The following is a 23,771-nucleotide window of genomic DNA, read 5'->3' on the forward strand; positions in this document are numbered from 1 at the left end:
CCCTGGGTTTTTGCATATCCCAGGTTATTATCAAGCTGGGGTCAGAGCGCAGGGTCAAGCCATGGTACGGCACCCCTGGAGCAGGTGGGGTGAAGGGCCTTGCTCAAGGGCCCAACGTTGATAGCTTCTGATCAGTGACCTTGCGCCTTGACCACTGACATCCAGTAATGATGCATAATCACCTGACAAATGGCCATTTACAGTCCTGCATTACTAACAGTGGACAGAACTGGTCAGAAGGAAGCATTATTAGTAAGAGAGGAATTCTATTATCTTATATTATAAATCCTGAGCTCCTTTTCCTTTAAGACAGTGTGCTACTCTTAGTGGTTTGGTTTGTTTGCAAAATAAATGCGTTATTAATAAATAAAAAATTTATTTGTGCTAATGTACGTGCCTGCTGATCCAGTAGCTTTTTATTCTTGTGTTACTGCATACGTTCAGAACTATGGACACTAAAGCAACAGGCAGATGGTGTGTGTGTGTGTGTGTGTGTGTGTGCGTGCATGAATTAAATGTATACCGCAAGAAAGAAAAATGAAGTAGACATTAATTGTTTGAGTGTGTTAATGACCGAGAAGGTTTAGTTAGGAAATCTAAATCACATCATGAAGCATGGTGAGGGAGCTAGAGTGTGTGTGTGTGTGTGTGTGTGTGTGCGCGTGCGTGCACGAGTGTGTGTGTATGTGAGCAAGAGTGTGGCTATCTGTGTATGTGCGAGTGTGTGTGTGTATCTGCGTGTATGTGAGCAAGAGAGTGTGTATCTGTGTGCGTGAGCAAGAGAGTGTGTATCTGTGTGCGTGAGCAAGAGAGTGTGTATCTGTGTGCGTGAGCAAGAGAGTGTGTATCTGTGTGTGTGTGAGCAAGAGTGTGTGTGTGAGCAAGAGTGTGTGTGTGAGCAAGAGTGTGTGTGTGAGCAAGAGTGTGTATCTGTGTGTGTATCCGTGTATATGCAAACGAGTGTGTATGTGAGCAAGAGCGTGTGCATGAACAAGAGTGTATGTGTGTTTGTGAGCAAGAGTGTGCATCTGTATGTGTGAATCAGTGTGTGTGTGTGTGTGTATGTGAGCAAGAGAGTGTGTATCTGTGTGCGTGAGCAAGAGAGTGTGTATCTGTGTGTGCGTGAGCAAGAGTGTGTATGTGAGCAAGAGTGTGTATCTGTGTGTGTATCCGTGTATATGCAAACGAGTGTGTGTATGTGAGCAAGAGCGTGTGCATGAACAAGAGTGTATGTGTGTTTGTGAGCAAGAGTGTGTATCTGCGTGTGAGCAAGCGAGTGTGTGTGTGCGTGAATGAGTGTGTATGTGAGCAAGAGTGTGTATCTGTATGTGTGAATCAGTGTGTGTGTGTATGTGAGCAAGAGAGTGTGTATCTGTTTGTGTGAGTGTGTGTGAGCAAGTTTGTGTGTGTATCTGTGTATGTGCACGCAAGTGTGTGTGTGTGTGTGTGTGTATCTGTGTGTGAGTGCGAGAGCCGTGAGTGTGTATGTCTGTGTATGCGTGAGAGAGAGTGTGTTTTGTGTGTGTGTGTATCTGTGTGAGTGCGAGAGCCGTGAGTGAGTGTATGCGTGAGTGAGAGTGTGTTTTGTGTGTGTGTGTGTGTGTGTGTGTGTGTGTGTGTGTGTGTGAACACTCATCTCTGTGCTGCTTTGAAAGGTTCTGCCCTGGATTCAGTCCAGTTCTTTACATAAAGAGGATTGTGGGACATCGAGCACAGTCTTCTGTGTTAGACTTTCCCCATTCACTTTAGGGTCATGTTAGCCCCCCTTACACACACACACGCACACACACACACTCTTTTCCCTCACACACACTCTCTCACTCATCCCTATTCATCTTTTCAGTTCTCTCACTGTTCTGTGTTTCCATCAGCAACTTTATTTATTTTTTTAATCCGGTGCATTCACAAACACACATTGATTTACTGTGTGTTCACTAACACATTGGGAATTGTGTAACTTTTAATTTTTGATTTCAGGTTATTTAGAGAGCGCCTACACAACACAGACAATTTATTTGGATTGAAATGAATGTAAGATTTGAATCGTTAAGGAAAGGAAATGTCCGAGTCTGTCCCTGTGAGCCAAGCGCCTGGGGCTCTCTGACATTCTCCTTCCTGGAGGAAACTTTGGATTTTATAAAATAAGAGTTTATAAGCTGTGCTCTGAATAAGAGTTTATTCAGGGAGTCACACGTGTTGACTAGATAGACCACCTCGTCCTGAAGGGCTTCTTAAAAACGTCCACAGTATCAGTAAACATTAAATATAGATATTATAATAATAGTAATAATAATAATGATAATAATAATAATAATAGCAATAATAATAGCAAAAATAATAATAATTATTCTAATAATAATAGCAATAAAAAAAATAATAATAATAACATAGACTTACATTCTCTCAGTACTCAATTTATTTTATTTTAATATGAAAAGAAATCCTCTGTATTATCTGCGTGCTCTCATGGCCCGTGACGGTTAATAAAACCTAACACATTTGAGTAAATAAAGCAGCGATGCCTTTTAAAAAGATTTGTTTTAAATTGCTTATACTTGTATATGTATGTAGGTATTTATTTATTTATTTATTTATTTATTTATTTTCATACTTCTCATCTGTTCATTCATCGGAGCCAACACTCTGCTGCATGATTTCAGCAATCCTGTTGCTTAGCAACTGGCAGGCCGTGACATCAGTGCTTCAAGAAAAAAAAAAGATCTCTGCAATTTTTTTGTGACGTGGCAGAGTTGGAATTGTGAAGGATATGATCTGAGGGGAGAGAGAGAGAAAGGGGGGGTAGGGAGGGTGAGGCTGAGAGGGGGAAGAGGGAGGGTTAGAGAGAGTGTGAGAGAGGGAGGGTTAGGGAGAGAGGGAGGGTTAGGGAGAGAGGGAGGGTTAGGGAGAGAGGGAGGGTTAGGGAGAGAGGGTTAGGGAGGGTTAGGGAGAGAGGGAGGGAGGGTTAGGGAGAGAGGGAGGGAGGGTTAGGGAGAGAGGGTTAGGGAGGGTTAGGGAGAGAGGGTTAGGGAGGGTTAGGGAGAGAGGGAGGGTTAGGGAGAGAGGGAGGGTTAGGGAGGGAGGGAGGGAGGGAGGGAGGGAGGGTTAGGGAGAGAGGGAGGGTTAGGGAGGGAGGGTTAGGGAGAGAGGGAGGGTAAGGGAGAGAGGGAGGGAGGGTTAGGGAGAGAGGGTTAGGGAGGGTTAGGGAGGGAGGGAGGGTTAGGGAGAGAGGGAGGGTTAGGGAGGGAGGGAGGGTTAGGGAGAGAGGAGGGTTAGGGAGAGAGGGAGGGTTAGGGAGGGAGGGAGGGAGGGTTAGGGAGAGAGGGAGGGTTAGGGAGGGAGGGTTAGGGAGAGAGGGAGGGTTAGGGAGGGAGGGTTAGGGAGAGAGGGAGGGTTAGGGAGGGAGGGTTAGGGAGAGAGGGAGGGTTAGGGAGAGAGGGTTAGGGAGAGAGGGTTAGGGAGGGTTAGGGAGAGAGGGTTAGGGAGGGTTAGGGAGGGAGGGTTAGGGAGAGAGGGTTAGGGAGGGTTAGGGAGAGAGGGTTAGGGAGGGTTAGGGAGAGAGGGTTAGGGAGGGTTAGGGAGAGAGGGTTAGGGAGGGTTAGGGAGAGAGGGTTAGGGAGGGTTAGGGAGAGAGGGAGGGAGGGTTAGGGACAGAGGGAGGGAGGGTTAGGGAGAGAGGGAGGGAGGGTTAGGGAGGGAGAGAGAGGAGGGAGGGAGGGTTAGGGAGAGAGGGAGGGAGGGAGGGTGAGGGAGGGAGGGAGGAGAGAGGGAGGGAGGGTTAGGGAGAGAGGGAGGAGGAGGGAGGGTTAGGGAGAGAGAGGAGGGAGGGAGGGTTAGGGGGAGAGGGAGGGAGGGATGGTTAGGGGGAGAGGGAGGGAGGGAGGGTTAGGGAGAGAGGGAGGGAGAGAGGGAGGGAGGGTTAGGGAGAGAGGGAGGGAGGGAGGGTTAGGGAGAGAGGGAGGGAGGGTTGGTTAGGGAGAGAGGGAGGGAGGGAGGGTTAGGGAGAGAGGGTTAGGGAGGGTTAGGAGAGAGGGTTAGGGAGGGTTAGGGAGGGAGGGTTAGGGAGGAGGGTTAGGGAGGGAGGGAGGGTTAGGGAGAGAGGGTTAGGGAGGGTTAGGGAGAGAGGGTTGGGGAGGGTTAGGGAGAGAGGGTTGGGGAGGGTTAGGGAGAGAGGGAGGGTTAGGGAGGGAGGGTTAGGGAGAGAGGGAGGGTTAGGGAGAGAGGGTTAGGGAGGGTTAGGGAGAGAGGGTTAGGGAGGGTTAGGGAGAGAGGGTTAGGGAGGGTTAGGGAGGGAGAGAGGGAGGGAGGGTTAGGGAGAGAGAGAGGGAGGGAGGGTTAGGGAGAGAGGGAGGGTTAGGGAGGGAGGGTTGGGGAGAGAGGGAGGGTTAGGGAGAGAGGGTTAGGGAGGGTTAGGGAGAGAGGGTTAGGGAGGGTTAGGGAGAGAGGGTTAGGGAGAGAGGGTTAGGGAGGGTTAGGGAGGGAGAGAGGGAGGGAGGGTTAGGGAGAGAGAGAGGGAGGGAGGGTTAGGGAGAGAGGGAGGGAGGGTTAGGGAGAGAGGGAGGGAGAGAGGGAGGGAGGGTTAGGGAGAGAGGGAGGGAGGAGGGTTAGGGAGAGAGGGAGGGAGGGAGGGTTAGGGAGAGAGGAGGGAGGGTTGGTTAGGGAGAGAGGAGGGAGGGAGGGTTAGGGAGAGAGGGTTAGTGAGAGAGGGAGGGGGGGTTAGGGAGAGAGGGTTAGGGAGGGTTAGGGAGAGAGGGTTAGGGAGGGTTAGGGAGAGAGGGTTAGTGAGAGAGGGAGGGAGGGTTAGGGAGAGAGGGTTAGGGAGGGTTAGGGAGAGAGGGTTAGGGAGGGTTAGGGAGAGAGGGTTAGTGAGAGAGGGAGGAGGAGGGTTAGGGAGAGAGGAGGAGGTTAGGGAGAGAGGGAGGGAGGGGTTAGGGAGAGAGGGAGGAGGGAGGGTTAGGGACAGAGGGAGGGAGGGTTAGGGACAGAGGGAGGGAGGGAGGGTTAGGGACAGAGGGAGGGAGGGAGGGAGGGAGAAAAGGGGGAGTGGGGGAGAGAGGGAGAAAAGGGGGTGGGGAGAGGGAGGGAGAAAGGGGGTGGGGAGAGGGAGGGAGGGGGTGGGGAGAGGGAGGGAGAAAAGGGGGGTGGGGAGAGGGAGGGAGAAAAGGGGGTGGGGAGAGGGAGGAGAAAAGGGGGGTGGGGAGAGGGAGGGGAGAAAAGGGGGTGGGGAGAGGGAGGGAGAAAAGGGGGGTGGGGAGAGGGAGGGAGAAAAAGGGGGTGGGGAGAGGGAGAGAGAGAGGAGAAAAGGGGGGTGGGGAGAGGGGAGAGAGAGGGAGGGAGAAAGGGGGTGGAGAGAGAGAGGGAGAAAAGGGGGGGTGGAGAGAGAGAGGGAGAAAAGGGGGGGTGGAGAGAGAGAGGGAGAAAAGGGGGGGTGGAGAGAGAGAGGGAGAAAAGGGGGGGTGGAGAGAGAGAGGGTTGGGGGGTAGAGAGAGGGAGAGGTGAGAGGGGGGTAGAGAGGGAGGGGTTAGGGAGAAAGAGAGGGGGGAGAGAGGGAGGGTTGGAGAGAGAGAGAGAGGGAGGCTGAAAAGGAATTCCCAAATATGTCATGCCATGCCTGTATCAGAGTTTGATTTTTATGAGGCACAGTGTGTGTGTGTGTGTGTGTGTGTGTGTGTGTGTGTGTGTGTGTGTGTGTGTGTGTGTGTAACACGTTTTGTGTAGATCTTCACACTGACGCTCGTTTTAAATGAGGAGCCACAAATCAAATAGCTGTCAGATAATGGAGTACCGGCGCTGAATTAGAGCTGGTCAGTGTAACGTGACTATAGGATATCAATAACACAACCTTTACATTACACCACAGCAGTAAAATAACATGTTGGCCTGCGCTTTTTGGGTCCTGTTTTAGATTTTGTTGCACCAATATTTAAAAAAATATTGTATTTGAAATGAAACGATGTGCGAGTGTTGAAGGAGAGAGCTTGGACACAGAGGTTTGCTCCTCTGGCTTAACTGTTGCTATATCTCCAGTACTTGACCACATTAGTCACTCCTTAAATTAATTATATACGCAAATATCCTGGAGTATTGTCCTTTCAGAGGAGCCACTTCGTGAGTCAGCCAATCAAATTTCAGATTTTTTTTTTTTTTCCAGCGGGCGCATATGATTTTTGGCACTGTGCCGCTGCTGCAGCAACACGATTGGCCAGTTAGACAATTGCAGGAACAAGCAGGTTTTTCTATTAAAGTGGCCAATGAGAGTGTATATGCAAGTTACATTATGCCTGTATAAATTACTTTAAATATACACCGATCAGGCATAACATTATGACTGGTGAAGTGAATAAGACTGATGATCTCATCATGGCTCCTGTTAGTGGGTGGGATATATTAGACAGCAAGTGAACATTTTGTCCTCAAAGTTGATTTTAGAAGCTGGAAAAATGGACAAGCGTAAGGATTTGAGCGAGTTTGACGAAGGGCCAAATTGTGATGGCTAGACGACTGGATCAGAGCATCTCCAAAACTGCAGCTCTTGTGGGGTGTTCCTGGTCTGCAGTGGTCAGTATCTATCAAAAGTGGTCCAAGAAAGGAACAGTGGTGAACCATAGACAGGGTCATGGGCGGTCAAGACTTATTGATGCATGTGGGGAGCGAAGGCTGGCCCGTGTGATCCGATCCAACAGACGAGCTACTGTTGCTCAGATTGGTGAAGACGTTAATGCTGGTTCTGATAGAGAGGTGTCAGAATACATGACCGGTCAGGGCTGTTTTGGCAGCAAAAGGGGGACGAACACAATATTAGGCATATTGGTCATATTGTTATGCCTGATCGGTATATATTTAAAGCTATCCAGAGAGTCTTATTTTATACAACTGAGCAGATCAGGGGCAAGGTTTTGGTTTAAGGGCCTGTGGGTAATATGTAGGCAGTTGTGTGAACACAAGGGGATGTGGTAGCTTAGTGGTTAAGGTGTTGGACTACAGATCAGAAGGTTGTGAGGTCCACCATGAGGCTACTGCTGGGCCCTTGAGCAAGGCCCTTAACCCTCTTTTGCTCAGTTGTATTAAATGAGATAAGGATAAAGTGTCTGCCAAAGGCCGTAAATGACAGTTCAATTAAAACAACTCCAATCTGTAATCCAATGCTCAAATAATGAGCAGTTCCACTATGTCCTGCAATATCCAGTGTAGTTTTATTCTGTTGATATTTGTCAGTCTCAGTAAAAGCCTGCAGCACACAGAAACAGACTGAACATGGCGTTAACATCCATCACCAGTTATACGTCACGTATCTGCTCACACCCAGCATTCTCCACTGAGCAGATTTCACTCATGGTTTCACAGGAGGAAGGCTGTCACACGTCTGTCAGACAGTAGTCTCCAGGTAGAAAGGTCCGATCTCACGTACGTGTACTGGATGGTTGCTCTTTAATCGATTGCGAAGCTTAAAAAGAATGAGGGGCAAGATGACAAAGTGCAGCTGCTTTCATCTTTGCTGAATGTTTTAGCTGTACCGAGCAGCACCATTTTGCAGTAAGTACATATTTTCCAGCTCGGGCAATAAGACAGTCGATTAGTTGGTCCTTTGTTGCTGTCAGACCGCCTCTGAATGGGATTTGAGTGATCAGATCACGTCTTTCACTTGCTGTGGTCCGAATTCGACCCACAGCATTGCTCCGATTGTTTATCTATTCTATCGAATTTGCACGTCGTCACACACATCGAGAACACAAGTTATTATTATTTTGGTTCTATTATATGCAGTAAGCCTTCTCACCTCTTCTATGTCCCACATCATGACAGACGCGAACCCAAATACGAGTCGCGTTCATAGGAATCGAGGCGCAACCCAACTCGCACCACCTCCTACAGGTCGTTTTTGGGTTCAGCATCGTGCTGCACTTCCCGGGCCATGTTACAGCTTTCACATCACCAGGTTATCACGTGAACCGTGATCTGTTTCAGACTAAACTGCCAGTGTGAGACACTTATACACCTACAATACATTACAGTGTGGATGAACTAAGAGAACTTAAGGTGAAGTAATATGCGGGTACATTTCTCTGACTGTTACGTCATTATGGATTAGACTGGATTTATAAATATATTGAAGGCATCAGGGAGGAAGACGGAGACAGATGGGGATACAGACAGACAGAGAGAGAGAGAGAGTTTGTATTTGTTTTAATGTATGGTGTAAGATGCACATCGTGTACATTTTCACTCTGTTGGATATAAAGGTGAGGATGTATAAATGGATGGATGAGTGGATAAAGCCGTAGATAGAGAAGTAGGCCGATGGCGTAAAATTGAATAAAACGCACGATAAAGTCCAACGCTCGACTCTACCCCAGGCACTGAAGTGGCTTTAATGTGTGCAGCAGGAAGCAGAGAGACTCAGGAAGTCGACTCTTATCTCAGAAAACGGGTGAATCCTCAGAGGAGAGGAATCATTTCACGCAGATGGGTGCGTCCTACATCACGTCAACTCCATCTCCGGCTCTCTGTCGCACGCCAGCGTCCGTTACGCATCCGATCAGTTCGATCCCGAGACGATGGCTATTGACGCGCAGACGATATCGAGCTTTATTCCTGATCCGATTCCTCTTTAAAGCATCTTACTGTTTCAGTGGCGAAGAATGAAAAGGAAACCTGTGTGCATTTTGTAATAAATTTCCCCCTCAGACTTCTGAAGCAGGTCACGTCTCTCCCGTGCGTGGGAGGCGTCGCCGAATCGCAGAAGAAATTGCATTTTTAATTTATTTCCCCTCACATTGTGTTTTTGTGACATTTGTTTATTTTTATTTATTTTTCTGGAAACATTCCTTTAATTATTTTTTTTTTTCTTCTGTTATTAAGATACGTTGGCTTTGGCCTCATGTTATCGATTTCTTTCCTCGCATGTCATCCTTTCTGTAACAAGATCAAATTCGTTAATCCAGACAGACCCTTGTTTGTTTGTTTATTTATGACATAATATTATTATTATTATTATTATTATTATTATTATTATTATTATTATTTTTTCCTCTCCCCGAAAATCGGATCCATAGATGTGCATGGTAGAGAATTTGGAAACGTTTCTGTGTTTTATTGTGTAATTCTCTCTGTTTTCTGTTACACTGCTTCCCCCCCCAGCAAGGACAAGTTTGGAAGGTTTGCACAGCTTTTCCACCTTCCTCCCCTCCCCCCCTCTACAATCTCGTTCCCTCGCTCCCTACCTCCCTCGCTCTCTCTCTCTCTCTCTCTCTCTCTCTCTCTCTCTCTCTCTCTATCTCCGTTCCGTCTCCCTACCCCTTGCTTTCCAGCCTCATGTCTCATGATCTCTCTCTCTCTCTCTCTCTCTCTCTTCCCTTCTTATCTCTTCACTCTCTCCCTCGTTCCGTATGCAACACACACACACTCATATATATATATATATATACACACACACACACACACACACGGCTCTCTTGTTCCCAAACTGCACTACACATAGACGGCTTTTTTCTCTCTTTTTTTTTTTGGTATTGTTTGTCGCATAATCCTCATTTTACTCATCTTTCATTCATGTGTTACTTTTATGTTGCCAGTTTTTTTCCCACAGCATCGAAAATGTTGTACGCTGTCTTTTCCAGGCATGTGCTGATAAACACCGAGTCGATTTCAGTTTCTGTACCTCTCCACCAATCAGGGAGCAGAAGATTAGAAAAAGGAGGATGAAGTGGCAGTGATGTTCATGTTATAATATGAGTCTGGCTAGGGAGTGAATATGAGGAGATTTGGGACGGGTTACGTGATTAAGGTGACATGTTAGGTCATCTGTAGATGGTATGTCGTTAAGATGACGTACAGTGTCATTATGACACCATGTAGCGCTAGAAAAACATGGTTTGTCATTATGTCATAAAGACATGTTGGGTATGTCATTAAGACGTGTCATTGCAATGACCTTTATGTCATTAAGATGACGTGTGTCAGTAAGATATGTCATCATGATGCTGTTATACCATTAAGACATGTTATGAAGATCTAGGTCATTAAGACGTTATGTCATTAGGATGCCCATGTGTCATTAGGACGTGTTACGAGGATGCTGTGTCATTAAAACGTGTCATTACAGTGACCTTATGTCATTAATAAGGCATATAATGTAAGTAGGATGTCAGTAAGATGTCATGAAGCTGCTATGCAATCAGGACGTCCGTTTTAATGATGTGATGTCATTAAGACGTGTTATGAGGATGCTGTGTCATTAGAACGTGTCATTACAGTGACCTTATATCATTAATAAGGCATATAACATATGTAGGATGTCAGTAAGACATGTTATGGAGCTGCTATGTCATCAGGGAATCTGTTTTAATGATGTTATGTCAAGACATAATGAGGATGTTGTCATTAAAACGTGTCATTACAGTGACCTTATGTCATTAATATGACGTATAACCTAAGTAGAATGTCGTTAATGTCAGTAAGACATGTTATGAAGCTGCTATGTCATCAGGCCGTCTGTTTTAATGATGTCATGTCATTAAGACGTGTTATGAGGATGCTGTCATGAAAACGTGCCATTAAAGTGACCTTATGTCATTAATAAGGCATATAACGTACGTAGGATGTCAGTAAGACATGTTATGAAGCTGCTACGTCATCAGGACGGCGGTTTTTAATATGTCATTATGGTGACGTGTTGTCAGTATGGTGCAGTTGAACAGACACATCACCTGTCGTGTCATTATGGTATGTCATCATTAATGTTCCTATGCTGCAATATAGTTATAAATAGTGGCTGTTTCTTGAATGTTCTCTGCGGTTTCCTGGATATCATAAGGAACTCGCAGCAAGCAGCTGATAAGAATAGGCTCAGTAACATAAGCAAGCATTTTTTGTGATGCCATCGAGGTGTAGCACTACTGCTAATGTTTCTGTGGCTTACTTTGCAAGCTGTTTGTAAGAATCTGCATGTTTATCCATAGTAAAAGCGTACGCACCTCTCATGGAATATCAGCACATGCTTGTGAAGGGTCTTGTTTTCATTTATCCAAACTCTATAACGACGTCACAGTGCATGGCTTAATTTCTTCTCTCTTTTTTTTTTTCCCGTATTCTTTATTTGCCAGTGCATCTAAATGGTTTCGGCTTCAGTCTTAACAGCCCGCAGCTTCTTACTAAAGGCTATGACGTGGCAAGTGCTTATGTGTTCAAGGGGTCCAGACATCGCCAGTGTTAAGACCGAGGACAGGAGGATGAAATGATTGATGGAGCGGGAGGGTAATTAGTCTCATTGCTTTGTTAATTCGAGTGTGCAGCTCGGTGTGGACTGGGGGCGAGTAGCTGCATGCGAACGCGGCCTGTGGTGTGTCTCGGCTCGGGGTCGTACCGCGTCTTCCTCTGTGAGGGCTGTTCTGTGCAAATGCGTCTTGCCGGCAGGTGCATGTGCAGATTCGTGCTGATCATGTGACCATAACATGCAAAAAGACACACACACACACACACACACACACACACTGATCTGTTGCAGCGCTGTATCTCTGTAAGATGCTCATCACTTACAGAGCAGCATCCTCCCAAACACACCACCTTGTCTTTCCCATTCTTTCTCCTTCTAATCCATCTCTAACTCTGACTCGTCTCTCCATCTTTCTGTCTGTCTCTTGCTCGGAAATCTATCTTTGCTTTACTCTCTCTCTCTCTCTCTCTCTCTCTCTCTCTCGCGTGTCTCAGGCTCTGTAATGACGCCGAACACTTTTCTCCAAGACTCTCTAATCTGTCCTTTAACATTCTGTAAGATCTCTGAGCTGTCTCTTAATTTCCCAATCTATCCCTCTCTAGTACATTTTAAATCTCTAATCTGGCTTATAACATCATAATCTGGCTCTCTAATCTGAATGCATTTGCTATTCCCTCTTAACTCTACACACTGTTATTGTACTAATCTGTACAGTATTATACTTTCTAATCTCTCCTTTATCTGTCCAATCGGATCTGTCTGTTCTTTCTCTAATCAGTTCTTTCATTTTCTGACACTACCTTTTTTTTTTATACTGTCTCATATTTCTAATCTGTCTTTTATATTTTTAATCTGTCTTTTTAATCTCACTTTCTTGTTTTTCTTTAATCTGTCACTTTTCTCTCTTTAATCTGATACTGATTCCGTATGCCGTCCCCAATTTGGACTTTCTTCCCATCCCTGCTTCCTTTAATCCTGTCCTTAATCTGTTCCCTTCTGTAATCTGTCCCATACCCTATCTGTAATCTATCCTCGATTTTCTCTGTGGTTTGTCCCCGAATCTGTCTGTAATTGACCCCTGAATCTGTCTGCCCCTTTTCCTGTCTGTAACCTGCCCCCAAATTTCCCTGTAGTCTCTCCCTGACTCTTTGTGAAATTAGACCCTTTACTCACTCTATAATCTATATCTGACCCTCTCTGTAACCTGGACCCGGTCCCTCTCTGTAACCTGGACCCGGTCCCTCTCTGTAACCTGGACCCGGTCCCTCTCTGTAACCTGGACCCGGTCCCTCTCTGTAACCTGGACCCGGTCCCTCTCTTTAACCTGGACCCGGTCCCTCTCTGTAACCTGGATCCCGTCCCTCTCTGTAACCTGGACCCTGTCCCTCTTTGAACTCTATTTCTAACTCATTCTATATGTCTCTCTGCCAATTCATTGTCTCTCACTTGGGTTCCTGTCTCTTTTTTTCCTCTTATCTCTTATATCTAAGTTTCCTGTCATGTGCTTTCTCTCTCTCTCTCTCTCTCTCTCTCTCTCTCTCTCTCTCTCTCTCTCTCTCTCTCTCTCTCACTCACTCACTCACATCACATAGCTGTGGCCAAATCCCTGCACTTGTGCCTCCTTGTCCTCTCACTTGTGTCTAACCGTTCCACTTGTGTATATGATCACTGAACCTCACGATCACATATTTCCACAGGAAGTCCACGTAAAGCAGTAGTGTGTTTTAAAATTTCTGTCTTTTCTGTCTTTCTTTCCAGGCATGCGGGGATCCCAAAGCCAAGCCCTCGTACCTGATCGACAAAAACCTCGAGTCGGCCGTCAAGTTCATAGTGAGAAAGTTCCCAGCTGTTGAAACCCGCAACAATAACGTAAGTCCCCTGGGAAACTAAACGGAAGAAAAACCTCACCTTGCCTGTTTATGCGCTGATGTTCAGAACAGTTGTGACCTTGTGTTGTGAGAATTGTCCTAACATCACGCATTGGCAGCTGTTTTGCAGGTGGAGCTTCTCATGCTTTGCTTGTTGGATGTTTGGTGTCTTTTACATTAAAAATGTCTTTGTTTTTCAGTCCATGCTGAATTCCCATGATCTGAGGAATGTTCAGTACAAATATAGCAATACGATGAAGACATACGCTTATAGCTGTGTACATTATTTATACAACATATTTATATTTATTAACGTGAAATTCATTCCTTCTGTTAATTGAATTAGGCAGAAATGGCATTCCATTTATTCTCTATTTTTCTCCGTTTAAAATTGGCTTATATGTATAGCAAGGAAAAGCAGGCACTGCTAAGAATTCAGTTACGTAGCGCTTAGCCATGGTAATTATTAATTGGTAATTATTAATCAGTAAGTATTAATGGTGTGTGATAATTGAATCTAATTACTGTGTTTTAGCACATAGTCAAAACATGCAGCTTCTTTCCTAGGAGCCGGTCACTCCTGTTTACCTGATCCAGGTCCAGAGAAGGTCCAGTTCTTGGAGTCTTGAATCTGTTGGACAAAAATTGCGTTTTCACACTTTTTCCTCCGAGTTGTAGGAAAGCGATCAAGCTCATTCACTAAGAATATGACATTTGAGCTCTTCTTCGATTCTACCACTTCAGAGTAGTGGCAGCAAGTGCATGCAGAGGAAGGTGAGCAGGAGAGCAGATCAGTTCAGCGAGTACTGAGACTTCTTTTCAACCTCGATCCTCAGCTTCTACTCTTTCCTGACTCAGATTAAATAAATTAAAAAGACAGTTTTCTAAAATAATTTGTAGCCTTTATTTTATTAATATTCTGACAATTTGTCTTCAAATCTATTGATAATTATTCGTTTTTATTATTATTATTAAAATTTTGTGATTTTTGTTAACTTTTTTTGATAAGTTTATAAATAGAAAAAAATTAAGTTAATTTTATTTAATTAATGAATAAATTGCACTGCCTTTTACTATATGAATATATATCTATTTATTATTATTCAATTTTATCATTTATTGTTTTTTTAACTTTATTATAATCATTTTATTTATTTTTTTTTTACCAATTTTTTTTTTTTTACCAATTTAGCTCACTTGCACTAAAGCACTGTTAATTCAGCTTTGCCTTCTGCTGAACCTGATCTCATAAGAATTTCTAAATTATCTGAGTGACCGCGTTAAACAAGTCCATCCTGATGACTGAACAACATTCTCTGACTAAACCATTTAGATGCCACGTTAGTTATAGGATAGAACCTACTCCTGCTGATCAGCGAGGCCTACTTACCTGCCTCAGGTGTGTGTGTGTGTGTGTGCAGGAATGTGGGCGTAACACACAACCGCACAATTCTATCAGCTCACATTCCATTAGAAAAGGGCCGTCTTGTCATCGTCCATCAGTGTGTGTGTTAGTCACCATGAGTGGCCGGTCATGATTAATACTCCACTAACAGTTTCATTACACAGTAATACAATATTTGTTCTTTATCATTTATTCTAATGGACATTTGTGGGCTCCTTTTGTGTTATGATGCTCTGTGTATTTACACTGTGTTTTGTGTGTGTGTGTGTGTATTTATTTTACGTTTCTCTAATAACCATTGTTTTATTTTTTAAAAAAACAGTGTTGTATTTTTCAGATGCTGCTCTTGTAGCTTCTCTCTCTTCTCTCATTTAACGTCCAAGATGTTTTAACTGCTTCTTAAACCAATGTCCAGCCGTGTCATGTTTACCTGTGTTTTTGTTTTGAGTTTGCCTTTGTGTTGTTTATTTATATATATTTTTGTCTCTTTCTTTTTGTGTGTGTGTGTGTGTGTGTCTTTTTGTGCATTTGTTTGCATGCTTAACACGGCTATTTTCTGGATTGTTCTTTTGGTAAGTTTGGAGCCCGTTTGCTTTGTTTAGAGCTCACACATATTTCTATGTAGTCTTAACATTTTTGTTGTACTCACACATGTATCGAGTCTTATTACTAGACTGAAGGAACCTCAGAATAATCAGTGGGGTTTTCAGTTTTTTCCCCACCTTTGGATTTGGACCTTTATTGTTCCAGGGCTGGTATGTGAACAATGTGCTGGTGTTCCTTCTAAATTGCCTATAATCCCTAAATTGCATCACAAGTTCTTCCTTTTGTCCATTTAGAGTTACAGACGATGTGAAAACAGTTTGTCTTGAAGATAGACTTAAAGTTACAGCTTTATCTCTGACACTGGAGACTTATTCCATAAATATTAAATAAGCATCTCCATACATATCAGTGATTATACACCGATCAGCCATTACATTCTGAGCAGTGACCGGTGAAGTGAATAAGACTGATGATCTCCTCATCATGGCACCTGTTAGTGGGTGGGATATATTAGGCAGCAAGTGAACATTTTGTCCTCAAAGTTGATGTGTTAGAAGCAGGAAAAATGGACAAGTGTAAGGATTTGAGAGTGTTTGGCAAGGGTCATATTGTGATGGCTATCAGAGCATCTCCAAAACTGCAGCTCTTGTGGGGTGTTTCCAGTCTGCAGTGGTCAGTATCTGTCAAGAGTATTTTAAGTCTTGTCCTTAAGTTATCCTTTAAGTTGTGAGGTGGGGTGCATGGAGGTCCATGGATCTGCTGCTGACATCTTGGTGCCAGGTACCTGTGCAGACCTGTGACCTGGTCACTACGTGCAGCTAATGGGGAAAAGTGTTTCCTGACTTGTTCCTCTAAAGTGTCTCAATAATATTCAGATCTGGTCATAGGAGTTGTTCAGCTTCATGTTCATGATGCCGCTCTGTCAGCAGTCTTGCTGTGTGTATTGGTGCGTTATCATCACACCTTCAGGGTACAATGTTTGAACCACTGGTCCTTCAGAATGGTTTAGTAGTCCTCAGCATCAATGCACCCATCTAGCACAAGTAGTGGGCATAGAGAATGTCATGATCTCGTAACCCAGACCATCACTGATGCTTCACTCTGGGCACGCAACAGTCCTGGTGGACACATCAGTGAACAATTCATGTTTCAAATTGTCCACGGCCCAAGATTTCTGCCGCTGGCACCACTGACCAAAGGTTTGGCTATAGCAGCTTGATCTCTAATATTGATCAAGCCCTGTGGAGTTTCTGACCAAAGCTTCGGTCTCAACAGGAGAGTCGAGGCACACGTTCAATTCTGCAGTGAGTTGAGCAGCTGTGGTGTGATGATTTTTTAAATTTTTTTTATGGATCTCATGTTATCTTCTGTGGATTGCAATATTTTATGTACATCTGTGCAATTGCTCTCTGCTAATTCAACTGCACATATAGGCATGAAACCTCCAACTCTACACTGGCCAGTATTTCAGTTTCCCTGTTTAAATTACACGTTTAGTCTTCATTAACCTGACCTTATGTGAAGTCACATCACTGTGCCACGATTCCTGGTTGCAAAACATAGCAGGAGACTGTGGTGTTTATTACCGGTGAAGGCGGTGTGTGGACTAAGAATTTACTGCAAGAATCTTCGTGTGTAGAAACTCGTCCTCATAGAGGACGTTATCCGTTAGAGGACGTGCGTGTATACGAGCTTTCTACAGAGAGCAGGACGATTTCTGCCCTGCAATCTGCAGGCTTGAAAGCAAGCAGCCAGAGACTCCAGGATTTGGGGACACGGTCATTTTGTTGCCATGACGACCACTGGAGCAAGTCTAATTGTTTACATGATTTAAAAATAATTGAGGGTTTTGCAGGAGGAGCAGAATCAGCATCACAATCATGACTCGGGGAACGACCGAGCTGAAACTTAATTTGACAAGCACTTTTAATGAATCCTCTTTAAAAAAAAATAAAAATAAATAAAAAAGGTTCTCCGGAGAACCGCACCAGCACTGTGAGCAACATGTCTTAGATTACTCTTCATACCTTCCAGAGATGTGTGTTCTGAGGTTCCTTGGTTTTGTAACTGCATGGGTCTGTGCTTGCTGTAAAGCTTTTGTCCATTATCTCCAAGCCACCATTACAGTTCAGGGTCAGGGTGTGTGCACACACAAACAGCAACACATTACACGGTCAATAACAAGGATGGTGGGATTTGGAATGGAAGGGATCGAAAAAATTCAAGTATTATACAAAAAAAAAATTCAAGGTATAAATTTACATTTATTAAATATTAAATAATTAAAAAGTACTAAATAATGATTAAATTCAATACTTTTATTAAAATGCTAAAATTATTATTAAAATTGTAATCATTTATTTTAAATAAACTTTTTTTTTGTAAATAATACTTGTACAATTAGTCATTATTTATTTTATTAAATTGCATTACCTTTGTTCACTAGAATTAAAATTATTCTTTATAAATTATAATATTTATATTACATTATAATGATTTTATTTGTAATTATTTTATCATTTAATATAAAAAAACTATTACAATTATTTATTGTGATTTTTATTACCTTTATTGATAAGTTTAGAAATACTTTTATAATTAATTTAATTAATATATAAATTGCACTACCCTTAATTCTATTCAATTTTACTTTATTATAATTATACAATTTTTATTTATTTATTTTTTTTTATTTCAAATGATCAGGTTCCCTTTTATTTGCCTTGGAAATAGCGAATTATTTGTCATTTTTCTTTTATTATTATTGTTTTTAGTTTCATATAATTCCAGACGATTTGCTAGGTTTTGTGGCGTTCTCTCCATCCTTGCTGTTTTCCTCCTCACACACAGGGCTGTTTAACACCACGATTAAAATGCTCTACGGCATTTTAGCCTATTTGTAGGAGAAACATTGAGAAGGGTGATGTTTGTGAAATACTAGTAAACAGTGTACTGGTTAATAGTAAAGTGTTTACTAGTATTTATTATGCATTGCACATAATGCATTAGTGGTTATGGCCGGTGAGGGTTATTTGGCCAGCACATTTTTGGGGGTGTTTTGCCCAATACGCAGTTTGCACAGTGATGGCCAACGCATCATTAATGCTGTTAATATCGAATAAGCTTATCATAATTCCTACCGCTGTAAGAGTACTGTAAGGCTGTTACTAACTGGACTTTCGAGCAGGTTTGCATTGCGTAAGACTTATCAGATAATGCTAATTTTATGTTGAAGGATGGTCATATGATTAGTGTGCCATTCACTCCAAAGAACATTTTTGATAAGTAAGAATTAAAACACTTGTGAGGCATGCAGTTACAGGAAATTAATCAACAATGGGGTCACAGCGCAGTGAGGATTACCGTTTCTGTCCCGATGCTGGTTATTGTACTGTAACAGATCATCCTGAAGTGTTTTATTACTCTTATACCACAGCGATTTGCTAACGATTACAGTGATTTTCATTTGTTACCGAGTGATCTGATTTTAATAGAGCTTCCTAAGTTGCTTAAGAAGCTAATTCCTTTTTCTTGAATTTCATAAAAGTAGTTTTTAATGAATACAGAGAAACCAGGAAGCACATGGGACTCCTTCCATAAATGTTAGATAAATATCTCCTTACAGAAAACGTACACCATATCCATGAGTATACATTATTATTTGACAAATACGTCCAGGTGAATATAGTAAGAATAACGTATCAAAGCGAGGACATTACCATAAACAACCCGGGAATTCGGTTTGGATAGGAAATGAATCAGTCATCTGATGACTTCACCAACGCTGTGGTATAATTTACACAATATCTCCTGCACTTTCCAGCCTTTGGGCGTTCTTTCAGTCCTTTTGCAATGCACACTTGCTGTAAAGTCACTGGTAATTGGAAGGAAGCTGAGCTTTAAGCTTGGACGGCTTAAAGCGTGTTCAGACTCGACGCAGGGTTCAGACATTCCCCCACTATTCGGCTTTCGAAACCACTACACGACATTTAAGATGTTTCACGCGATGAAGATTTGCACCGAGTAAGCCTGGTCTTTCTGCAGGGTGTCTGAAAAGTCCTGAACCTACTGGAAAATCTGCAAGAACTGATACAGCCGCTTGTAAATAATAATCACAAAATGAAGTATAAGTAGGTTTCTGGCTTTTCAGACACTCTGTATGTAGATTATAAACATATATTAAGATTGCCACTTAACATATTCACAATTATTCACAGTTCACAGTATCATTAGCAGGGTTGAAACGATTTATCATGTCCCAAAACATCACAATGCAAAAATGTGAATCAGCATTTTGTTAATTATGGAGTTTTAATGTTTGAGGTCAGTTTATAGGTGTAAAGAGAGCATGCTTTTCACGTGACTGTGTATTTTTATAGAGAACCTGTGTCTGTACTGACATGGGACACATCTGCAGTGTGAAGTGACCGATAGCTCATCTGATATGCTTTACGCCATTACACTCGGGTTACATTGACCGAGAAATGGGCTGCAGGACGACGGCCATTTTATCCGACTTTGGAGCTCTATTTTAATAAAAACAATCCCTTAAATGCAGCTTTTTAAATTGTAATAAATTTTAATAAATCAGTCATATTTCCCCACTTTATACCATTATTAATACAGATAATTTCGAAATTATTTTAAAGACATATTGTGTTTTGTATTCTTCAAAAATATTCACTTAAAGAAACTTAAATCCTTTTCAGGAAAGAGGAGAAAGAAAATAAATCTTTCTGGATTCGGATATGAGATTAGATGCAGAATCGTGATAATATTGTGAACTGTGATTAAAAACCAAGTCCGCTTTAATAATAATAATAATATTATTATTATTATTATTATTAATAATAGTAGCACTTGCCCAGTGGAGAACCCTGCTGACCAGTCGAATGGAATTGTTCTGACTGCATTATTTTATGAAAAATCTGTCTCTCTTCATCATTGTGTTCCTTCTTTGTCTTTATTATTACAGCAACAGCTTGCACAGCTCCAAAAAGAAAAGTCAGAAATACTAAAGAATCTCGCTTTATATTACTTCACGTTTGTGGATGTTATGGAATTTAAGGTAGGCCACTTGAATTTTTTGTTTGTTTTGTTTGTTTTTCTTTCCTTTCTCTCTCTGGGCATGTTCTGACTTATCTCTCTAAACTCCGATAACACACACCGCATTTACATCTGCATTTTTTTCCTTCTTCAGGACCACGTGTGTGAACTGCTGAACACTATCGACGCTTGCCAAGTTTTCTTTGATATTGTAAGTTGGAAGAAAGTATTACAGGTCAGGTCATGTGATCCACATTTTCTTGCGGAACGGTAATAATTTCTCGAGTGGCATGGCTGCTGTAAACGTGTGGGCTGATTACAGGCGGTCCAGCGCAATACTGAGTTACTGTCACAACCCTGAAGCTGATTATCTGTCTATCTATTATAAGCATATACTAAAAGATAATGATAAGCTTACACTTGGATTACATTGACTGAGAAATCGGCTGCAGGAAAACGGCCATTTTAGCCGACTTTGGACCTGTGTTTCATTCCAATACCGCCTCACATGCAGCTACGGAGCTTTTTAGACTGGAGGCTTCTTCCTTAAGTGCTAAACAAAAGTCCAGTAGCATTCGTTAGTTGTCATAGAAATAACCTATTTATATAGTTAGAAAAATAAGTGCAGGTAATATGTAGGTTAGCTGTATAAGTCAACAAATGTTTTATTTTCTTTCCCACAGACTGTAAATTTTGACCTCACGAGGAACTACCTCGACCTCGTCGTGACCTACACTACGCTGATGTTGCTGCTGTCTCGGATCGAAGAGCGCAAAGCAATCATCGGCCTCTACAACTACGCACACGAGATGACCCACGGAGCGAGGTACGGCTAAACATAATGTTCAGTATTTACTTTTACAGCATTTGGCAGGCGGCCTTATCTATCCAGAGCAGAAGTGCTGTGAAGTCTCCATTCATGAATACATGGTTCAGTAGGTCACAGACTAAAAATACCATCAGTCTGCAATATGACCTAAATTGTCCTCAGGTTCTAGTGAACAGAATGATGGGTGGGCGAGATGATGCCCTCAGATTAGAGCTCAGAGAGCAGCATTAATAGGAAAGCTGTTTTAATTAAATATAGTGTCTCAGGGATTTGATCTCTCAACCTTTTTTCTACCCAATGATAGCACGGCATGACGCACGCTTTTTCTTCCACAGCGATCGAGAATATCCTCGGCTCGGACAGATGATCGTGGACTATGAGAATCCTCTGAAGAAGATGATGGAGGAGTTTGTTCCTCATGGAAAGGTGACTTCACACATCCCCATTCACTCAGGTTATTTTATCACGCTCTATAGCAATGATGCTCACCCAGGGAAAAATGTCTTATTATACGCTTCCCATTCAGGGTGTAACAATAGACCACAGTGACGGTCCGTTTCCATTCATGACACCGGCCTCACATTTTGATTCATTTGGATTCACGGAATATGTTGAGGAAAATTTGTATGAAGAAATACGATTGCTGAAAAGACTCATGATTTTTTAGTTATTTTTAATGAAATTTAAAAACAGATGTTTGCTACACACAGAGGTTTACCATTGTAAATTAATTAATTGTTCCCCGTCTCTTAAGAATAAATCAATCGATCAATAAATTCTCCCAAATGTTTGAGTCTCTGACCCCTGGGAAACATTGAGCTTCATATCAGCACTCTAGGTCTCAGTGCTTAGATAACGCATGTATGCTGAATGAATGAAGTATACTCGGTTCAATCAGGCTCTCATGTTTGTTTCTCTGTGCGATTTTTATGTGAAACCATACAAAAGACATTTCTGTTTGGAAGGAAAAGGAAACCACAATCACTTGCTGAACTCTTTCCCAGCCTTTACTACAGACAGACACCTGATTCCATTTGTACCTTGAACATTTTGTGTGGTTAACTTTCTTGTGTTTCCTGCAGTCCCTCTCGGATGCACTGATCTCCCTGCAGATGGTTTACCCACGCCGTAATCTCTCAGCTGACCAGTGGAGGAACGCTCAGCTCCTGAGTCTCATCAGCGCCCCCAGCACCATGCTAAACCCAGCGCAGTCTGACACGGTAGGACGAATAGAAATCTGATTTCCATGAGGCGATTCACACTTTCCTAGGTTGTACATATTCACTTTTCTGCATTGTGTTACTACCCCAGTTGCTATTAATACATCACATAATCTACTGTCAAACAATTTACTGTATATCGTTTTCTATGACTTAAGATTGTCAAAAGTTTTGGGACGTCTGCCTTTACATGCACATGAATGTAATATGGAGTTGGCCTGCACTTTACAGCTATGACAGCTTCAACTCTCCTGGGAAGGCTTTCCACAAGGTTTAGGAGTGTGTTTATGGGAATTTTTGACCATTCCTCTAGAAGCGCATTTGTGAGGTCAGGCACTGATGTTGGACGAGAAGGTCTGTCTCGCAGTCGCCGCTCTAATTCACCCCAAAGGTGTTCTATCAGGTTGAGGTCAGGACTCTGCAGGCCGGTCAAGTTCTTTCACACTAAACTCGCTCATCCATGTCTGTTCCCACAAAGTTGGGAGCATGAAATTGTCCAAAATGTCTTGGTATGCTGAAGCATTAGGAGTTCCTTTCACTGGAACTAAGGGGCCAAGACCAACCCCTGAAAAACAACACGAGAATTCGATGATTTGGAGAGGTGTCCCAAAACTTTTGGCAATATAGTGTATGAGATATGACAACAGCATTTACCACTGAACCATATGTTATTATTTTTGGGTAGAATATTGAATGTTTTGTGTATTTGTGTCTTCCAGTCCATGTGAGTAAAGCTCCAGGTCCAGTGCCATTTATGTTTGCTAATGGAACAAAGAGTGGTTTCTGCTGGACACTGTTTTAGTCTGAGTTAATAATCTGGATCTGAACTATCTTTACTCAGATTGGCAATATATTAGTTCTGAAGGTCCGAGGTCATTTTAAAATTCAAGAGATTCTTGTCCTATGTACAGGAAACACTGTTATATACGATGAATTGCACTGACATAATTTAATATGGACATAGGAAGATACAGAAACCAAAACGACAAACAGTCCTTGAATATAATGTTGCTATAATGAACAAATGGCCTGGCAGTGGGAAGTACTACTTCTGATAAACAACCAAATGTTGCTATTAAATGAGCTGTGAACACAATTACCCCACATTGATATTTAATATTTCTCTCCAAAATGATCTAAATGGCCTAATATTTCATAGTGAAGTAGTCAGCCTGTATGCCGGAGTTCATTTCCTGTAATTATCAGAGCTATTTCCTGTCTTCCAGATGCCATGTGAATACCTGTCGTTGGACACTATGGAGAAGTGGATAGTGTGTAAGTAAATGTCTTTGGGGGAAAACTGTGATTCTGGACAGAGTAAATACTTTTATATGCTGTGCTCAGTTTAGTCATCTTTCTCTCTGCATTTTCCCTGCACCTGATTTCCTCCCTAATGAAATTCTATATTTCTAAAACTGACCTATTGACTTTTCCTAAAGATTTCATGTTGTTTGTGTGTAGTTGGGTTCATCCTGTGCCACGCGGCTTTAAACAGCGACCCCACTGCCCTCAGTTTGTGGAAACTGGCCCTACAGAGCAGCTCCTGCCTCTGCCTCTTCAGAGACGAGGTCTTCCACATCCACAAGGCCGCTGAGGATCTGTTCGTCAACCTCCGCGGGTCAGCGTTATCTCATGCTCAGCACTTTCC

The 23,771-nt window shown here is 42.7% G+C and overlaps 1 protein-coding gene across 4 annotated transcripts in view; it reads left to right on the forward strand.

The window, feature by feature from the left end:
- The window catches only part of nckap1 (NCK-associated protein 1), a 62,227-nt gene that overhangs the window by 6,757 nt on the left and 31,699 nt on the right, over window positions 1-23,771 (forward strand). Inside the window, exons 2-10 of one of the 4 annotated variants that reach the window (XM_058391967.1) lie at window positions 9,136-9,153; window positions 12,968-13,078; window positions 20,004-20,096; window positions 20,229-20,285; window positions 20,758-20,900; window positions 21,239-21,329; window positions 21,986-22,123; window positions 23,350-23,398; window positions 23,585-23,741. In XM_058391967.1, the coding sequence (XP_058247950.1) occupies window positions 9,136-9,153; window positions 12,968-13,078; window positions 20,004-20,096; window positions 20,229-20,285; window positions 20,758-20,900; window positions 21,239-21,329; window positions 21,986-22,123; window positions 23,350-23,398; window positions 23,585-23,741 (857 nt within the window). The remainder of the gene's footprint in view (window positions 1-9,135; window positions 9,154-12,967; window positions 13,079-20,003; window positions 20,097-20,228; window positions 20,286-20,757; window positions 20,901-21,238; window positions 21,330-21,985; window positions 22,124-23,349; window positions 23,399-23,584; window positions 23,742-23,771) is intronic. The other 3 variants (XM_058391968.1, XM_058391969.1, XM_058391970.1) reach the window with 3 other exon arrangements.

This window comes from Hemibagrus wyckioides, linkage group LG06 (genome assembly GCF_019097595.1).
Source record: "Hemibagrus wyckioides isolate EC202008001 linkage group LG06, SWU_Hwy_1.0, whole genome shotgun sequence".
Lineage (NCBI taxonomy): Eukaryota > Metazoa > Chordata > Actinopteri > Siluriformes > Bagridae > Hemibagrus > Hemibagrus wyckioides.